Source organism: Thamnophis sirtalis, unplaced genomic scaffold (assembly GCF_051295495.1).
Source record: "Thamnophis sirtalis isolate CommonGarterSnake01/CBP01778 unplaced genomic scaffold, rThaSir2_p1.2 scaffold_9, whole genome shotgun sequence".
Lineage (NCBI taxonomy): Eukaryota > Metazoa > Chordata > Lepidosauria > Squamata > Natricidae > Thamnophis > Thamnophis sirtalis.
The window spans coordinates 37,239,945-37,258,575 of record NW_028261389.1 but is presented as its reverse complement, the minus strand read 5'-3'; the positions used below and the strand labels follow the sequence as shown (position 1 = coordinate 37,258,575).

At 37.0% G+C, this 18,631-nt stretch overlaps 1 protein-coding gene across 1 annotated transcript; it reads right to left on the bottom strand.

The window, feature by feature from the left end:
* Window positions 1-1,079: 1,079 nt before the first annotated feature.
* On the bottom strand, window positions 1,080-15,587 carry UBE2N (ubiquitin conjugating enzyme E2 N). Its single transcript, XM_087723353.1, has 4 exons — window positions 15,458-15,587; window positions 2,925-3,171; window positions 2,627-2,767; window positions 1,080-1,745 (listed from the first exon to the last, which is right to left on the bottom strand). The coding sequence occupies exons 1-4, from the start codon at window positions 15,485-15,487 to the stop codon at window positions 1,705-1,707; spliced, it is 459 nt and encodes a 152-aa protein (XP_087579479.1). The 5' UTR covers window positions 15,488-15,587; the 3' UTR covers window positions 1,080-1,704.
* Between the last annotated feature and the right edge of the window lie 3,044 nt (window positions 15,588-18,631).

Here is an 18,631-nt window from a genome sequence, read left to right as displayed (position 1 = left end):
AACAAAATATGGAAGAATTTATATCTGTAAAGATTGTAAGATTATATATATAATATATATATATAACTTTAAGATGGCTTTAATGCCAGCTTTTAGAGAAACCGTTTTAAGATAATCTCTTTTGCTAAAATATATGAATATTTTTATTATGCTATAATGCAATCAACTCGGGGGACAATACCATCACTAAAAACATTTGTCTGTTGAAAATGTGAGTTTAATAGATATTTATCTTACATAAGAGCACAATACATACACCATATTCTATATAGAAATCCCAGATGATACTAGTACAGGTATGATGGGAAAATTATGGATCTCAATACTGTCCCCTGAACTACAAGACAGATATTGTCCCTGGCAACTGGCATTACATTGGCCACACTGAAAGCACAAAGATGAGAAGATAGTCAAGGCAAAGACATAGGGTAAGAAAAGGAAGTTTCCATGAAGTGTGGAAGTGAGAAATGTGGTCAAAATATGCCCCTGTGGAAGTTTTTTTGCATCTTAACATGATGGCTTTTTTTAAAAAAAATTCTATATTCCAAATTAAGAAATGGAGCAAAACCACAGTAATGTAAGGATTGTAGATAAAACCAGATTTAACAAAGCTAGCTGTAAAGATCTCAATTCACCATAATGTAGGATTTAATTCTATGCACAGGATCATTTTTTAAAGATGCAAATTATCTTTAAATGTATAGTCTGATACCCGATAATACTTAACACAAGACAGACAAGTTACATACACACCCAAAATTGCTGTTTGTTTTGCTAGCTTCCTGCTTTAGTGGTACTTTACACTGCATGTACATAACATCAATGATGCATCTAACCTATTTAAGTCTCTGATAAGCTACTACATTATCAAAGGCTTTTAAAAAACACAAAAACAAAAAATATTATGAACACTAGTAAGGCATTAATACAAGTTGGGGAAAAAATCCAAAATTATACTACAGCTTTTAGGTTGATGAAATCAGACAGTTTCAATCCAGCTTTGTTTTTTTTTAAAAAGCGATTGTCACAATTGAAAAGGGGAAAAAGAACACATTAAAACAAACTGTACAAAGGCAAAATAGAATAACAAAATATTTTACTAAAACATAAGATTTACAGAAGATTTTCCAGACAAGCCATACAAAATGGTCACAAGCTTTTTCTTGAAAGGAAGATTTTTACACTTGACAGCAGAATCACAATATTATTAGTGAATGGATGTTTAATGTTCCCATTTTTTTTCAAACAACCAAGCTTGTCCAGCTACAGCTAAGTTAGACTTGGCTAGAATATAACTGGTTAGCTGCTTTAACCAATGCAATTAGCATCACCATAAAAAAGGGAGGAAGAGCCCACACAATTAGAACGAAAACCCCTGCAGCTAACCCTGACTACTTTCATTCACAGTGCTTACACTTAACTCATGATGGGAAAAAATCATTAAAAGCAGAGATGTGCTACTGCTTTTAAACAATTTCACAAACAATCCTGATGATACTTCTAGCCTCTGCTCATGCAGAACAGGAGTGAATTAGGACAAGACACAGATTTGCTAATGTGCATTTAAATCACCAAAGAACTGATGTCTGGGTTTTTATTCTGTAAAGTTTTCTAAGACTCTGTCCATTACGTGAAAACAAAAAAAAAAAGGAAGAGGTCTTGGTAGAACAGGAAAAAGTGATGCACACTAATTTAGAGCACATTTTAAATATTATTCATGGCATATAGCCTAGTCCATGCTCTGGCTGTAAAAAGAAAGGAAAAAAGATTATTAGTCAAAAAAGTAAGAGACACTGAAATTTAAATATATTCCCTTTGCTCCACTTATTTGATTTTTCTGAAAATCTGTTACAGTATTCTATCTATATTTGTGCCATGGGTTTCCTTTTTTATGACTTGATAGTGGCTTTTCCATATTGACATTAAGCATAGCAATAGCAATAGCAATAGCAGTTAGACTTATATACCGCTTCATAGGGCTTTCAGCCCTCTCTAAGAGGTTTACAGAGTCAGCATATTGCCCCCAACAACAATCCGGGTCCTCATTTTACCCACCTCGGAAGGATGGAAGGCTGAGCCAACCCTGAGCCGGTGAGATTTGAACAGCCAAACTGCAGAACTGCAGTCAGCTGAAGTAGCCTGCAGTGCTGCATTTAACCACTGCGCCACCTCGGCTCATGTGATAACTACTATCTGTTATGTAGTATTTATCATAATTAGTAGTGATCAGTGTGTCTCATTTGTGACACTAAAGCATACCATTTGGAAGAATAATTTATCTAATGTTTTTTTTCTGGTATACACAATATGCTTATTCAAGTAACCTTAACAAACTAGCTGGAAAGTAAACTTCAGCAATGGAGGGTACGGTAGGTAGAAATTATGCTTAACCAGATATTAGTCCTTCATTTAAAAAAGTTAACTGCTTGCATGCATATCTATAATCTAAAAATGTTTATAAAGCAAAAGCAAAAGAAAACCAATGTGAAACACAGGCAAGGGCCATATTTTCTTCAAATCACCCACATCAGAAAGAGAAAGGGGGATGGTGGTGGTAGGTAGGTAGATAGATAGGTAGGTAGGTATCTTGAAGAGAGGTACTAGGCCTAGAATGAAGATACAACACCTGTTTCTATGGCTTGGACTTCATTGGTCTTCCACTGCTCAGCTACATCATTTGCTAGTGGATCATCTGGGTTGGGTGCACTTAACAAAGCCTGGATTGATAGCAGAACTGTACGGATCTGCAAAGCTGGAGACCATTTATCTGAGGAAGCAAGTGAGAGGGTACTCAACAGCATTTCTAATAAAAACACTCTTTCTCCCACACCTCCCAACTTGGGAAATCACTGAAATAATTTCTGAATATCTTCACAATCTGCTAAAAGAAGCTATCATTGTAATAATGATTCCAAAATGCTTACCTTTCAAAATATCTAAACATATTCTTCCCAATTTGTCTACATTAGGATGATAAATTTTGGTCATGAAACGTACTTTCGGAGCTGCCATTGGATATTCTTCTGGAAGGAATAGTTCAAGTTTAAATGTCCCACCCTCAAAGGGGGAATCCTGTGGCCCTGCAATGACCACATGAAAATAACGTGCATTGCTCTCATCTGGTTCTGCCTTTATGCCAGGAACAGGTTCTGCCAGCAAACGCTGGGTTTCCTGAAAGAAGAAAAAACAGCAACACAGCAGTTGTTGGTAAGAGTTCATGCCTTGAAATGACACGATTCAAGGATAAATGCTGCAATTTCCTTATCTCTTCCCTCTTCCACTGTAAATGCAGGGTAGTTTGTTGGAATAACTACTAAAATCTTGGCTCAGCTCAACTATCACAGCTTTTCTTAATGCTGTTGTCTTTCTTTGGGTCCAACTTTTTTGAAAAATTGAACAACAAACAAAAATTGAACAACCTTTTTTTTCTATATTTGAGGTCTTCTGCTGCTGTAAACACCTGCTCAAATTGTCCTTGATCAACATTCTATATAAGACCCATGTAACCTTGCAGCTCTTGCTCTGGGTTCATCTGGGGGCATGAGGCTAGTGACTCACTGAAACCTGAAAGTCTTGGAACTAATAACATGATTGCTTGCACATTATCCAGTTGTTGTTATTTTGGAAATGAGTTTTCTACCACACTAGATGAAATTGAAAAACACTAGTTAGTGCTATCCTGCTTTTACTCGCCTGATTAACAGAAGAAATAATCAGAACCACCTTCTAATACAGTACTAACAAAACTATTTTTAACATGCATGGCTAAATATAAAAACTGCTTCATAAAAAAAACCTTTAGTTTGTTTGACAAATCAGGCACCAGTATGTCCTCAAATTTCTTATGTACTTCCAGATCTATTTGAAAAAAGATCTATTTGAAAAAAAAATACTGAGTTGAAAATTTGTTTAAATTTATAAAATTTCCATTTGCTGATATCTGTAAGTTTTCAGATATACTTTGAGAAAGCATAGAAACTGATTTTGCTAAACAAAATAAATAAAACAAGCTATTTATTTGTTTAATAGTGTCTATACAGATGATAGATAGATAGATAGATAGATAGATAGATAGATAGATAGATAGATAGATAGATAGATAAACTCTACATGACAATAAAGATTTAGTAGTGTTATGAAGCATAATGCCACCTCATTTACAGTATTGTATTTTTCCATGCTTGTGTCTGAAAGAACTACATCTCTTCCCTGAGATTCACAAATAATTTCTTGGTTTGCAAAGTAAAATATTCTTTTATTAAAGAAAAAAGTTTATGTTTTAATTTCTCTGCTTCAATTTCATTAGAGAAAACTGATCTGTATCTAACAGTGAAAAAGTGTTTATTTTAAACCAAATGGATATTTTATCTTAAGATACCTGAATCCAGTTTTGTTTTTTTACTATCAGAGGAAAGAGATCTACAGCCTCTTTGACCATTGCAACTAGTTGAATACAGCACTTGTACTTGCTACACAATTTATACACTTACATACTGTTAATATACTAAGTATATGCAACACATTTCAACCTCTTAAAGAAATACATTAAGATTAATAGGTATATGGCATAATTCAGATTCGGAGCCACAAAGATAGAATACAAAATAGATGTATTTGTCAATGCCTCCTTAAAGAAACTGCATCTCCTCCTGAGTGCACAGAGTAATTGTGCGATTCCATGGAAATAACACATTTAAATTATAGAGCTATCCACATAGTATTACAAGATGTTCTGAGGCAGATATACCACCCTAACTAAAATGTGTATTTTCCTGAGTTGCATGAATGTTATAATGCCCTAAGAAAAGATACATTTATAAGGACATTCTGATGGTGCATGGGCATCCATGACCATTCTGAGGCCACATCACATCATTAAGATTAAAATACCTTAAATGCTCCAATGCACTACACTCTTTTTCACAGGAATTCCCACTAAGATGGTTTGTCTTTCCTTTTCTTCCCTTCCTTTTCCTTAACTCATGCACAAGTTTCTGAGTTCACCCATTAAGGGGGAGTTTCTTTGGTTTCTTTAACTATGGCTCATTTACCAAGCCATTTCTGACTAGATTCTTATAACATGCTGTATCAGAGTAAACAAACCTTATTTGGTTTAGTACAGTGTCTGAATCAAGACATTGTGTCCTTTTCTTTTACTGAGTGCCATCGGAAACTAAGATAAATCCTTTTCTTTACCTAAGAAGATTGGTCATTCTACAAGTATCTTATTATTCTCATAGTATTTTCTCAAGTCCAGTCCTATGTGGTTCAGAATACAAGCTGTTTATTTTTTATTATTATTTAATATATTTCTATGTCCATCAAATCCAGAGATTTGGGCAGTTAACATCAAGTTTAAAAAGAGCTAAACACTAAAAAACACTCTTTTTTAAATATTTTTTTAAAAAATTTAAAACAAATACAGCATCCTTCTTTACACGCTATAGAAAGTGTATCAGTTGGTTACAAAAAAAACTTTCATGCATCTCTTCCACAGTCAACAAACATAATTCATATTAACTTATATTTATACATGTCACCATCATTATATCTCCATTTTCATTTGACTATAATTGTTTAAGCGTCCTTCATCATAAAATATACCAAAATCATAACATTTCCCCCTAATAATAAAAAATTTAATTGTATCTAACTTAGTTCTTCTATTATTATTAATTATTATTATTATTATTATTATTATTATTATTATTATTATTATTATTATTATTGTATAATCCAAAGGGATTGCTAATTTTCCTTACATGGGTACCATTCAATATTCATATCCAATTATACTCATCATAACACTACACATTCTATACATTAGTAACATTATCAGTTATTTATTTAAGCTATATCTATTATCAATAAATTTCACTAAGTTTAACTAGTTTTAAATTATATTCTTCCATCTATCAACCTGTATCTTTCCAATAACAAAACAGTCTCATATCTTTTGCCATTTGTGGTGCCAATCTTCTAATTATCTTCTTGATCAGCTTTGTATAGACTTCTCTTAGCAATTCCTTGCTTGTAAGATCTCTCATATAATCTTGATGCCCTCTTTCTGTTTCTTTATTCAGTTTATCTTTGATTGTCAGCAGTGTTATCAATGCTTTTGCTAATAGAATTTCTTTAAGTCCATAGATTATTTAGTTTTTTCTTCCTCTGTATCTTGCCCTCTGGAATAGATTTCCTCCCCATTTAATTCTTCTTTCAATATTCCATTCTTTCCATTTTCAGGAACAAACCAATTACCATAAATATCAGCAGGTTTAATCTCTTTATATTCATTTTCCACTTTGATTTTTTGAGTTTCAATCACCCCGTTTTGCATTTGATAAACATCCTCAATTTTTTCATCATATTTTATTGTTATGTGCTTTAAGTATTCCAGTTTTTTCTCTATTCTTTCATATATATTTGATAATTTCTGTATTTCTGAAAGTATCTTTTACAAATTTGAGACTTCTATTTTCTTTTGAAGTTGTGCCATTCTAACAAACACAGCTGCTCTAGCTTGGAAGGTTAATAAAATTAAAGCATAAATTCACAAAAAACGTTGCTTCCACTTTTTCTGATTAGAAATATACTTCAAAGGGACATCTGTGTGCTTCCCTTCTTATCACTCTCTGTAGCCAAGCAGTAAAACCTTGTGATGCCAAGTCAAAACAATCCGTGAAGAAGAAAAAAAGTGTTCCGTTTTCAATACACAAAGCTCCGATCAACAAAACCTCCCAGCCTCCAAGCAGCGGTAACATTGTTAAAAAGTTTCCTTTTGTATCTTTTTTGTATTTCAAGTTAGAAAAAAGAGTCCAATCTTAAAATGAATTAGAAAAATACCCACAGCAATGAAAGAGGAAGACTTTAGTCTATAAGTTACAGAGAACAATAAAGAAAAAGTAGAAGAAGAAAACTTAATCCAACCATTTCAAAAGGCTTGCATAAATTCCATCCATGAAGATAGCATTTAAAAAGTAAGATAGCCACTGTCCAAAACCATTCCAAATTTAATTCCGCCGCTTGATTTTTCTATTCTTCAACTTAAATTAATTTTTAAGTTTTTACAGGCAGTCGCTTTTTAAAACAATAAAAGTTCCTCACCAGCTAGAAACACTTTCTCTTTCCGTATCCTTCCGTTTTGGAGCCGCCCCGACTTTGTCAGTCATGGCTGGATTTTTTTCGCCGGCTTGAAGAACTTCTCTTGCTTCTTTCAGGGATCTTGCGATATCCCTGAGATCCGCAAGACGTATTCTTCCTGTACATCGTCTCTTCGGGATGGTTTAGGTCCATGTGGACCACCCAGTGGCAAAAGTATTGGCTGCGGTCTCAGAGCATCGAGATCGCATGAGCATATCGTCGCAACGTTGGCTCCTCCCCAACACTCTCTCTTTTTATGACCCTATAATCCCTTAATTTAGGGTAGAATCGGCAAATAATCAAAACAAAAATAATTTAAAAACCCATACTCCAATAAATGCCAATATCTTACAGAATAGACTTATTCAACACCTGGCCAAAATGGTCAAGGAATACAAATCTTGCGGGGGGGGATGTGTAATATAGGAGCTGCCAAGGAAAATGCATATCTCCTGGGTCCCAAGAGATGGCACTATTTCATGGAGCATATAAACATCTATAGATTTTATGTGACAGCAGAAACAACCAAAGATAAGGGGATAAGCTGGTCCTTTGCCTAAAAGGGCTTTTATCACTAGAATCCTAAGTTGTACCCAGGAGCCTAGTGGAAGCCAGTGCATCTTACAAAGGAATGAAGTTACATGAGTGCACCATGATGTGCCTCTAACTGCCTACACTACTGCATTCTGGAACAGTGATAGCTTCTAAATAGTATTCAAAGACACACCCATGAACAGAGCACTGCAAGAATTCAAATGGAAGGTCACCAAGGCACAAGTGACCATGGATATTAATCCAAACGTATTTATTTTATATGCCAGCCATCTCATGTAAAATAACTCTGGGCAGCCCAATTGGTGCACAAAATGGATTTGTGCAATGGACCTCCTGACCACTGTTCTGCAAGTGGAAAAGTCCAAAAGGACCCCAGGTTGTGCACTGGTTTCTCTAGGGAGCGTTATCTCATTCAGTACTAAAGACGGAATGTCCCCAAATAAGGGGATAGGAGTCGACAACCCAGATCCTGTTTTTCCTCATCCGGATCCCCATATCCTAGATATTGTGAGAACCTTGAGCAGTTGATTGGCCCAGGATAGCAATGTATAGTTGTATAACCAGCATATTGATAATACCTAATACCATTATCAATAATATTGATAATACTATTGCAAAGCCTCTCAACTATCAAACGACAACCCGGCCTTCACGTGGTGCCCCCCGTTCCCACCAATCGGGCTCTGTCGACCCTTGGGACTGGCATCCCCTTGGGTATATCCAGCCAAAACAGCTTCCATGGATCGCCGTATCCATTCCTGGCTGCACCACCTGACAACCCTAGCCCAGGACCGAAAACAGTGGCGTCAAATTTCCATGGAAGTCGCCTATACTCACGATGGGTGAAGAGGCGTCAAGTACAAGTAAGTACCTAATACCATGCTGACCAATGATATTAAGCAGTGGCTTGATGTAGGTATAAAATAGGAGTGGGGATAGGGTCTAGAACTAGATTTTTCTCCCCACTAACTGAAACTACCCCAGGAGGAGAACTGCCACAATAACATGCTGCCCACTAAAACTAGTCCAGAAGATATAATTGAGGGTATCAAACTACTGAGAGATCCAGGAAGACCTGGATAAATGTATTTTTCCACTCCAGTCTTTTGAAAAATTACCAACAAATGTGATCAAACCTAACTCGTTATCCAGGTCTGAATCTTTATCGAAAAGCAAGATTAACTTGCTTTCACCAATTTAAAATTAGCCACCTTCACCTTGCAACTCAGCTATCGTCTCAGCACTTTCGCTATAATAGGAAGATTACAGACAGAATGAAAATTGTCCAGGACCATTAGACCAGCAATGGTTCATTGAGGGAAAGGATTACTGCTTCTTTAGGAGTTGGCAGGACCCCTTCCTCCCTCAGAAATGGGTTCACCATTATCTGGATTTAATTATATATTGTCTCCCAGACAACCTTAATCAATCAATCAATAATTACCTTACCGATCGATTAACTCGCTGCGACCGGATGGGTGGAAAATCGCACGAAATGCCCCAAAGAAAACGTGGATATCCCAAGTGGCTCACGATCTTCAAACACTCCATTTTTCAATAACCGATGCCCAACAAGCCGCCCTAAATCGGAAGCAATGGCGTGCTGTAATCCGTGACGTCCTGCCCCTGGCCTTCACAATGCAACGGTCACTGCCTTATGGACGTTGACATTTACGAAGATTAAGTCCTAAGTCCTAAGTAACCTTAATCAACTGTAAGGGACCTGCATATACGACATGGCCTGGTCTATTTTCTCAAGACAAGTGATAACCAAGCCAGATTGTGCCTTAGTCAACTTCATACAACTTGATATCCAGAGTTCAACTCAGAGCCTTCACGTGGCCTTAGCACCATTTTACACAGATCAGGTCATTTTGAAAAGGCTGCCAGCCTTGCAGATGCAGTAAGAATGAAAAAATATTTTTTCTTGCATTCTTATTCCAAGGTAATCCCTAATGAAGGCTTTTACCATTATTATACTATATTTATTTAATATCCGAATCTGTGGACATTAACTATCTATGTTAGAACTCCATGGACAAAAATACCTTTTAACTACCTAATATAATCCTTTAGTCTTTCTCACCACCATTTGTCACTTGATCTCTTCTTTCCATGCCTCTTTGTAATTTTTAAAGAACTATTATTAGATCTCAGTCAGGAGTCAAGAACTTGATTATCAAATACTGTCATACATGGTAGTCACAGCTGCAGATCTTATTTCCTGATCAATCATTAGTTCTTTTTACATCTCCTTTAATTCTGTCTGATTCTTAGTTCTGCATATCTTTAGAGTCACTGAAGCATTTCCAGTTACTGGAGTTCCTCCTAATACATTCAGAAAAATATCTGAAAATAATATTTTCTATTTATTGAAATATGTGTCAATATTATCAATCAATTGTCTTATTCTGATTGTAGCATAGTGATGTTTGAGGCATCTTAAAACTTATTTTGTCATATCTATATTATTTATTTCATACACATTATTTAACAAATAATCTGATCAGAGATTTAAAATAAAAGTTAAGAAGCTACCTACAGATTAGGAAATGTTTATTATCTCCAAATGTTAGTGAAGTTCCCATTCTCTCTTAATATTGGCCATCCTAGTTAAGCTTGTTAGAAACTGGATAAATAATATGTGGAAGGCATAATATAGCCTATCAATTTAAAATATAATATCAGATAAAACAATTGTTAATGAATCCAAAGATTCTAGATATATATTTATAAAAATACTATATCTATTATAAAAAAGGATAAAGACACCTGAAGACCACTTCTTTAAAACTTCCAATTTAACATACCGAATCATATTTATAGAACCAATTTTTCAAAAGCACTTTTGTTACTTTATTGATGCAGGCATTAAATTGCTGCCAGTGGTACAGAACAAATGTACAAACTGTTACTGGTCCAGAAATGATTGTACTGCAGTGCACTGTCACAGTGAGAATATAGCAGTAAAAATCAGAAAAAAAGTTTGTCATTATAAATATGCAAGAGTTCTGGAAAATTTTAACAGCACATTATCTGACAGTCATACAATATTAAGTGGCCATCAAGCCCATCCTAAAATCCCAATTAAATAAGTCCCATCAGTTATATAGATTATATTTGAACATACTGAATATAGGGCAAATCCAACACTTCTTTGTATAATTAGTTCCAAACAACTGCATTTTTTCTTGTAATATTTAATGGGAATTTGCTATCCTGTAGTTTACATTCATTATTCTTTGTCATAGCCACCCCAATTTTCTATTACAAAATATATATTTTTTTCAACCTCTTTTCACAAAACTTTGTTCTAGTCCTTCGATTATTCCTCCTCTGAATCTGTTCTACTTTTTCTGAAACTTTTTTAGAGCACGGCAAACCATGCAGTACAAGTACTTATCAATTTACAACCACAATTGAGCCCAAAATTTATGTTAAGTGAGAAATGCATTAAGGGAGTTTTGCCCCATTTCACGACTTTTCTTTCCAGACTTGTTAAATGAATCACTGCAGTTGTTAAGTGAATCTGGTTTCCCCATTGACCTTCTCAGGTGGTCACAAAAAGGAATCAAGTGACTCTGGGACCCTGAAACTGTCATAAATGTGAATCAGTTGTGAAGCATCTTAATGTAAATCACGTGACCATGGGGATGCTACAACAGTCATAAGTGTGAAAAATTGTCATAAGGCACTTTTTTCATTGTAACTTTGGTCACTAAATGAACTGTTGTAAGTCAAGTCAAAGCAGATCCAACCAAAACAGAATAAAGAGAACTATTATTCCTGTAATTTGAAGGATATAATTCTGTTGATTCAACCTAAAACTGCATTTGCCTTTTTCTGTAGACATATCAAAACGCCCACAATATTATTTGTAATTAATAATTATTCCAAGGTTATTGATTATTGTTTCCTAAATGAAAAGCACCACAATTACCTCTTCTGAATTTTGTCAATTTTGTGAAAGCAAGATATGTCATTTTAAAGCATTCCAATTATCTACTAAAGGGGAAAAAAGATATTTGGCAAGACTACCGTAGTCCCTTGGAAATATTATTGTAACTTCTGGTCATTATTACCGCTTAGTTTTCAAGATGTTTACAAACCAACTTCTTTAACCTTTGCTCTTGAATTGTCCAGACCAACACATAAAACTAATATATTTGTTGGCTGGATCATTTTTACAGCAAAGACACAGTATTCCATCATATCTTTCTCCTTATTCTCAATGTAGGGCATGAAAGATTTTGACACTACTTTTAGTTTTGGGAATGTGACGCCAGAAAGAGAATTGAAATAGAAACACTTGAGAAAAGTAGCAACAAATATGAGCCAGTTTAAAGAACATATAAATACTGATGGAGCCCATGGTACATTCATATTTTCCCTTTTTTTCTTTTGCTAGGGTGAGCTAGATGCTTGTTTCTACAGTAAAAAAATGCCTTTTTTTTACATCTCCTAGGGAGCATTACTGCCTAGGGGAATTGAAATAGTGCATTTTTGGTGAACTGACACAATTCCTCCTGGGCAAGATTGTTCTGATTTTTGAAAACTAGTCAGCTGCAATCCTTAATACATCTGCAGATCATGATGATAAGATAGGAATTATAGCCAAAATGGGACATTTGAAGAAATACACATGGCTATCTAAAACTCTGGATCTATCTATTCTGCTCAGTTAAATTGTGACTATTAATCTGGTATCCAATTTGTGCTGATGCCTCTTTAACTAACCCTCAAATTTGAATGAAAGGAAAAGATACTTTCCTGACCCCAATAAAACACTAAATTCATGTCATGAAAATTGGTCTAGACCACAGGTGTCAAACTCGTGGCGTCACATTGCTGTCACATGACATTTTGTGACATTTTCCCCATTTGGGGAGCTGGGGTGGGCATGGCCTGAGCATGATGCATCCGGCCCACGGACTGCCAGTTTGACACCCCTGTTCTAGGCACAGAGATGATGATGATGATGCTTGACTAGATATCACACATTTTTTTTCTTGGTAGAGAGCAATGTGTAAAGTTATGGCACTAAGGAATGTTACTTCATGCAGGGAGTTCCAAGCTGACTCACATAAGAGTTCAATCAGGGCTCAGGTTATGACTTGAAATACTAGCTGAAAGCCCCACAACAGATACTTCTGGATAGCTGTTAATCTTAACAGGGATCCCTCTCACTTAGGAATCTCTTGATGATGCCAAGAAAGGTTCAAGGATTCCTGGCAACAGGACTAAAGGGAAGGCAGATACTTATGCAAGATCCCAATTTATAGAAAGGTCAGGATCTGGCGAATGGAGACTGATATTGGTGATATTATTTTTAACCTGTCTGCATATAGCTTGCAATATGAACAACTAGTATACACAAATAGAAGTTCTTTAGAATGCTAGGGTGGATTAGATGGTTTTGCTATTGTACTGCAGGTTAACAAAATGTTCACTCAATTTCCATACATTTGGCTACTAACCAACTAGGTTCTGGGTAGCTGAATTCTCTTGGATGATCCCATTGCTAAAATGTGAAAGTTTTACAGAGTCTGAGTACCAGGGATTTATGAACCAAATGAGTGTTATTCATATCAGCACCATTCCCAGATATTACAACAGACTTAGGAGCCTAGTGGAACAAGGATTATATCATAGAGCCAGGTGGTGCTAAAGGAAATATCTTTGTCTATTCTCTAAGAAAGAATGTAATAAATCATTCCTATATTTGGTGGCTGTTGCTCAGAGGTCCATTCCTTTTGTGAGGAGACATTTTTCTCCTCCAGCTGTTTCCAAGATTTATCTACGATAGTACATAATTATCTGCAGGTTTGCATAATCAATGGCTAATAACTAAATGTAAATTTGAAATGCCAATGTAGTAATTCCAAATAACACCTGTATATGAATAGTTTGATTAAGTAAGACAAATCTACCAAAAAGAAAACCCAACCCTTTCAACCCTGATGCTTCTCAGTTTGGATTAGAACTATTATGTTGTTTCATTATTGTGATAATAGAGATATTTACCTGCTTGATCATTTCAAAGGCCTTTTTATTTCAACATTCCATTTCCAAAATGATCAACAAGCTACAGGAAAGACATTAGAGCAAATAGATTTGGCTTGGTGTTGCTCCTTTAGTAATATTGAAGATTATGAATTAGTTTTATAGGTTACCAGTTAAAAGAAATTTACTGTTGATAAACAGTTGCAGTTTTAACTGGTGTTTTACTGCAATGAAGAGAATTTCATCACTAAAGCTGATCCTTCCCAGAAAAGCCATTCTAAAATACAAACCAATTAATTGTATGTATCATGTTGGAGAAAGCCATAAGACTGCAATGTGTTAAAGATTTTAGTATAAGTTATCAAAGTACATTATCATTTGTATGTGTGTATTATGTGTGTGCATAGTTCCTATAACCACCAGTAAAATTATACTACTAAATTTCTAATTATATTTATCAAACAGCTGTGAAGAGGAAGGAAAAGTGAACAACTTCCACCAGCCAAGGGTGGAAGTAACTTCTCATACATCATCTGCCTTACTTCCTTCAGCATAATTGGGTCTCTGGGGAATCCATTCTGGCCCTATCCACCAGTAGAAATGCATCTCTTTCAGCAAAATCATCTATACCCCTCTTAGCTAGAGATCTCATAAGTGCTCTGTTAACACTGGAACAGATTTAGATAAATATTCAAAACAAAACAAAATGCTACAAATGACAAAATACATATAGAAGACTGACAATTTGTAAGTGGATTTATTTTAAATCAAGTGCTTAACAGTTAATTCACCTTCATTCCATGATTTTAAAACTATACATTAAATTCTGCAGAAAGTGAATTATGCCACACATAGAGGCATCAAGAATCTGCCATAAGATGCATGCATTCAAATGAAAATATTTTAGCTTCTATCCAAATCTGGATTTACTCAAACAAAAACACAGGAGGTGGGGAAAGGAGCTGCAAGGCAATTTGGCAAGCGGTGAAAGCACAATTCCTTAAGGAGGTACTCATGAGTCATCGCTAAACTGACCATCTCCTTCCTCCTCGTGGGAAGGGAGAGCACGCTCACTTCTCCCCGGATTAGCTGTTTGTCGGAAAGAAAAGAGCAGAATTATTTCGGCGGCGAATATAGAGGCTGCACATCAGAGCTCTGGGGCTTATTCAGCTGAGCCGTTTCCACCCGCCTGCCGGCCCGGCCCCAGGTCAGACATCTCTAGCCTGTTGCCCCATCAAAACGCCTCCCTCTTCGGCCGCAGAGTAAACCAAGGAGCGGGAAGGGCGAGGCGGGACTGAGGGGCGGGTGGACCGCGCGGTGAAGGTCCGGAAGAGGTGGCGGCCGGAGAGGGAGGGGGCTCGTACACGCCTCCCCGCCTGAAATTCCCATTCATTCACGGCAGCCTGGGGTGCCGAGGCCTCGCCCGCGGCGCTCCTTGCATCCGTCACGCACCCACCGGCCGTCGCTCCTTTGCACATCTACGCGCACGCTAGCAAGAGAGCGCGCGCCTCGAATGGCGGTGGCCGCTCCTGCCGCCGGTCCCTCGCCCCCCCTCCCCCTGCAGCAGCAGCAGCAGCAGCAGCAGCAGTAGCAGCAGAGTGACACCCCTGCCTGTCTCTCTCACCGGAAACGCCGCGCCCCCGAAGCATTTGCTCCAGGCTCTCCCGGCCACGAGCGACTGCGGGGCCTGCCTCCAGCTGCCCGCAGGGGAAGGAAAGGGAGGAGAGGGAACAGACAAGAGGAGAAGTAAAGCGGGTACCTTAATGATCCTGCGGGGCAACCCGGCCATCTTGTCTTATCAGGATATAGTCTCCACTGGACCTCGACTCCGCTCGGGGCTTGCGCGCTACCGGAAGGAGCCCGTGAATCACTTCCCGTAACGTCACCGCAGCACCTCCGGGGGCAAGCTGGGAAGTGTAGTGTCGATTGCTAGCAAGAGAGGATGAATGAACCGATGGTTTCCTCAGCGGGAGGACTCTAGAAGGTGCGCCTCTTAATCTCCCTTAAAGATGAGAACCATCGAGGCGTCTCTCTTTGCCCGAGAAAGGCCTGTTGCCTGAGGCAAAGCAGCAAAATTCTCATCCCAATGAGGGTGTTGGTTTTTTTGCCTGAGATAAAACCATGATTGTTTAACCGTTATTTGCTGAATCAATTAAAGTTGGCTGGCAATAATAATAGTAGTATTAGTAGTATGATGATGATGATAATAATAACAACAACAACAACGAATTGAAGATAAACAGCAAGAAAAAATCACAAAGTACCGGGACTTGCAAATTGAAGTTGAGCGACTGTGGAAAAAGAAATTGTGTGTTGTCCCGATTGTAATTGGAGCCCTTGGAGCAATACCCAAAGGTCTACCTTGCTATTTGGAAATTCTAAATTTACCTGACTTGAACATAAGGTCCTTGGTTAGGACTCAAGCTGTTGAGCTACCAACCAGCCCCAAAGGCTGTGAATCTCACCAACGATTAACCAAATAATAATAATAATAACAACAATAATTCTTTATTGTCAGTGCACAACATATGTACAATGAGATTGGTTGAGCTCCCTCAGTACACCTCCCCAACATAATACAGCTCAGTGAAGACAAAAAAGAAAATATCCCTAAACCAATAAATCATATTAACAAACACTCAGTCCCATTACACCAGTGTGAACATGTTATACGTTGCACCGGCCCTGCAAGTCCATCGTAACTTGATGTTCTTTCACATTCAGGAGTCTGACAGCCCAAAAGAATACACAAAAGAATAAAAAACTAAACAAAGTTTAGCATTGCCAATTTCCTTTAGGTGGAACAGTACGTAATCATCAAAAAAGTAAACATGTTAATATGGCTCGTGGGGGAAATATTAAATGTGGTTTTTTTAAAATTAGTTAATACAGTGTTAAGCAGTGTATTTTAAGTTTTATTTCCTCTAGATCTACCAACAAGATAAGGCATTGTTCTCCCTCAGTATACAATATCCTTAAGCACCTAGGATTATTAGAGTTGGGCAAAAGGAAGACATGGTCTTTTTATCCTCCTGCCCTCCATTCAGCAAGCACAGGCTTAAAATCAAATATTGTCAGACCTTTTGAGTATCTCTTCCGGATCAGCTTTTCAACCATGAGGCAGTGCTTCCCTAATGAATGCTAATGGTTAACAAGGTTGATGATTTTAATTTGTAGATTCGTGCTGTGGAGTCAACTTTCCCTATTGCCTGAAATTAATAAGATCTTAATTAGTTACAGACTTTTGGTTCTAATAAAAGAGAATATTTGTAGCTCAGAGTTGAACTATGGAGTTCCTTGGTTGTCTAAGTTTGGTTGTTTTCTTGCAGACACTTCATTATCCAACTAGGTAACATCAATACTAGAAGGGAGTAAGGCTTCCCTGTTTACATACAAGACTTTTGCCAATAATTGGCTCCAGCACATCCTTGCAATTAAAAAAACTGATGTTGACAAAAGTAATTTCATACACATATAGGTCTAAATACTTTTTTTTCACTATAATTTTCCCCAATTTTGTTGGGGATGCCAAGAAATAAGTGTGTTCCGCCCACCCACCCATTTGTCCAATTCTCCATGTCCTTTCTTTCTTCATATATCTGATAACCTTATGTACTTCTCTGTGGTCATGTAGATAAGTTAGAGACCATCAATTAATTTAATGTAATACCTGTGCATAAAGGCAGATCATATCAAACATATGTTCAGTTATCAGTGCTGTATCTCTCTTGCTGTAAAAGTCAGTACAGTATTGCCATTCCACTACATCCTAAACTTGCATCCTGAGGCAGCTGTCTCATACCTATTGGTTATTTAATATTGTTTTCATATTGCATTTGCACTGAAAGCAAATTCTTTCATGCCTTCATATTTCAATTGCAACTCTATTTTCGGTGTCTCTTCTGAATCCAAGACTGGAATGATAGTTATCTGATCACGGGACCTTCTTAGAAATCAAGTCCTTCACAAATAACTTCCTAGTTTCCTACTCCCCCCGTGACTGTAAAATGCTGGTATTATTATGAAGGGCTCCTCCAGGAAGGTTGCTTTATGATACTAATATTTAATGCTACAATTCCATATTAAACATTATAGTTGAATTCAAATAAATTTATATTGAAAAAATGTAAAACATCTTTTTTCTGCTGATCTGTGTTTCTCTTTTGCTATAGATCCTGTCTTAAAATTACAAATCACTCTTTCTGACTCCAGGATGCTCTCTTTAAAATGTCTCTTACACTAGTGAGGTTTTAAAAATATTGTAGAAAAGGGCTGTCAAACTCCCGGACCATGGGCCAGATGCACACACTGGCCACAGCCACACCCAGTTTAGCAAAGGAGGAAAAAGGTCCTGATATGTCATGTGATCCAGCCATGACAACACGAGTTTGACACCCCTGTTTTACAAGAGGACAGCCCAAAGGACTTCCAATGGCCATATTAACATATCCATTAAGTTACCAGCAGCTTAAATGGAAAATTATTACATTTTCTCTACACAGTTCAGTGTTAAACTATTTTATGTACAGAATTTTTTTTAATGTCAATAGTCATGTGGACTGAGAATTCTGATATCTAATTCAACTCCAAGATGGGGAAGACTGAGGTACGGTCATATACCTGCTGAAGGACATGCAAACAATGCCTTGCCTCAGCAGGAAGCAGCATATGGTTGATTTTATGTGGCCTTGGAAACTAATTGGGGTCAGGCCTGATTAGTATATGGATCATTCAGGAAAAACCGGACTAGGGAGAAAGAACTCTCAGAAGAAAGCAGTAAATCATTTCTGTACTATTGCCAAGAAAATGACATAGCCATGTCCATGAAGCCACCAGAAGTGCAACTTTACTTAAAAGCAATGTTACCTTTAAAGAAAGTAATATGCAATTCAGCAACCACATTATGAAACCATCACCTAAGTAATATCCAAGG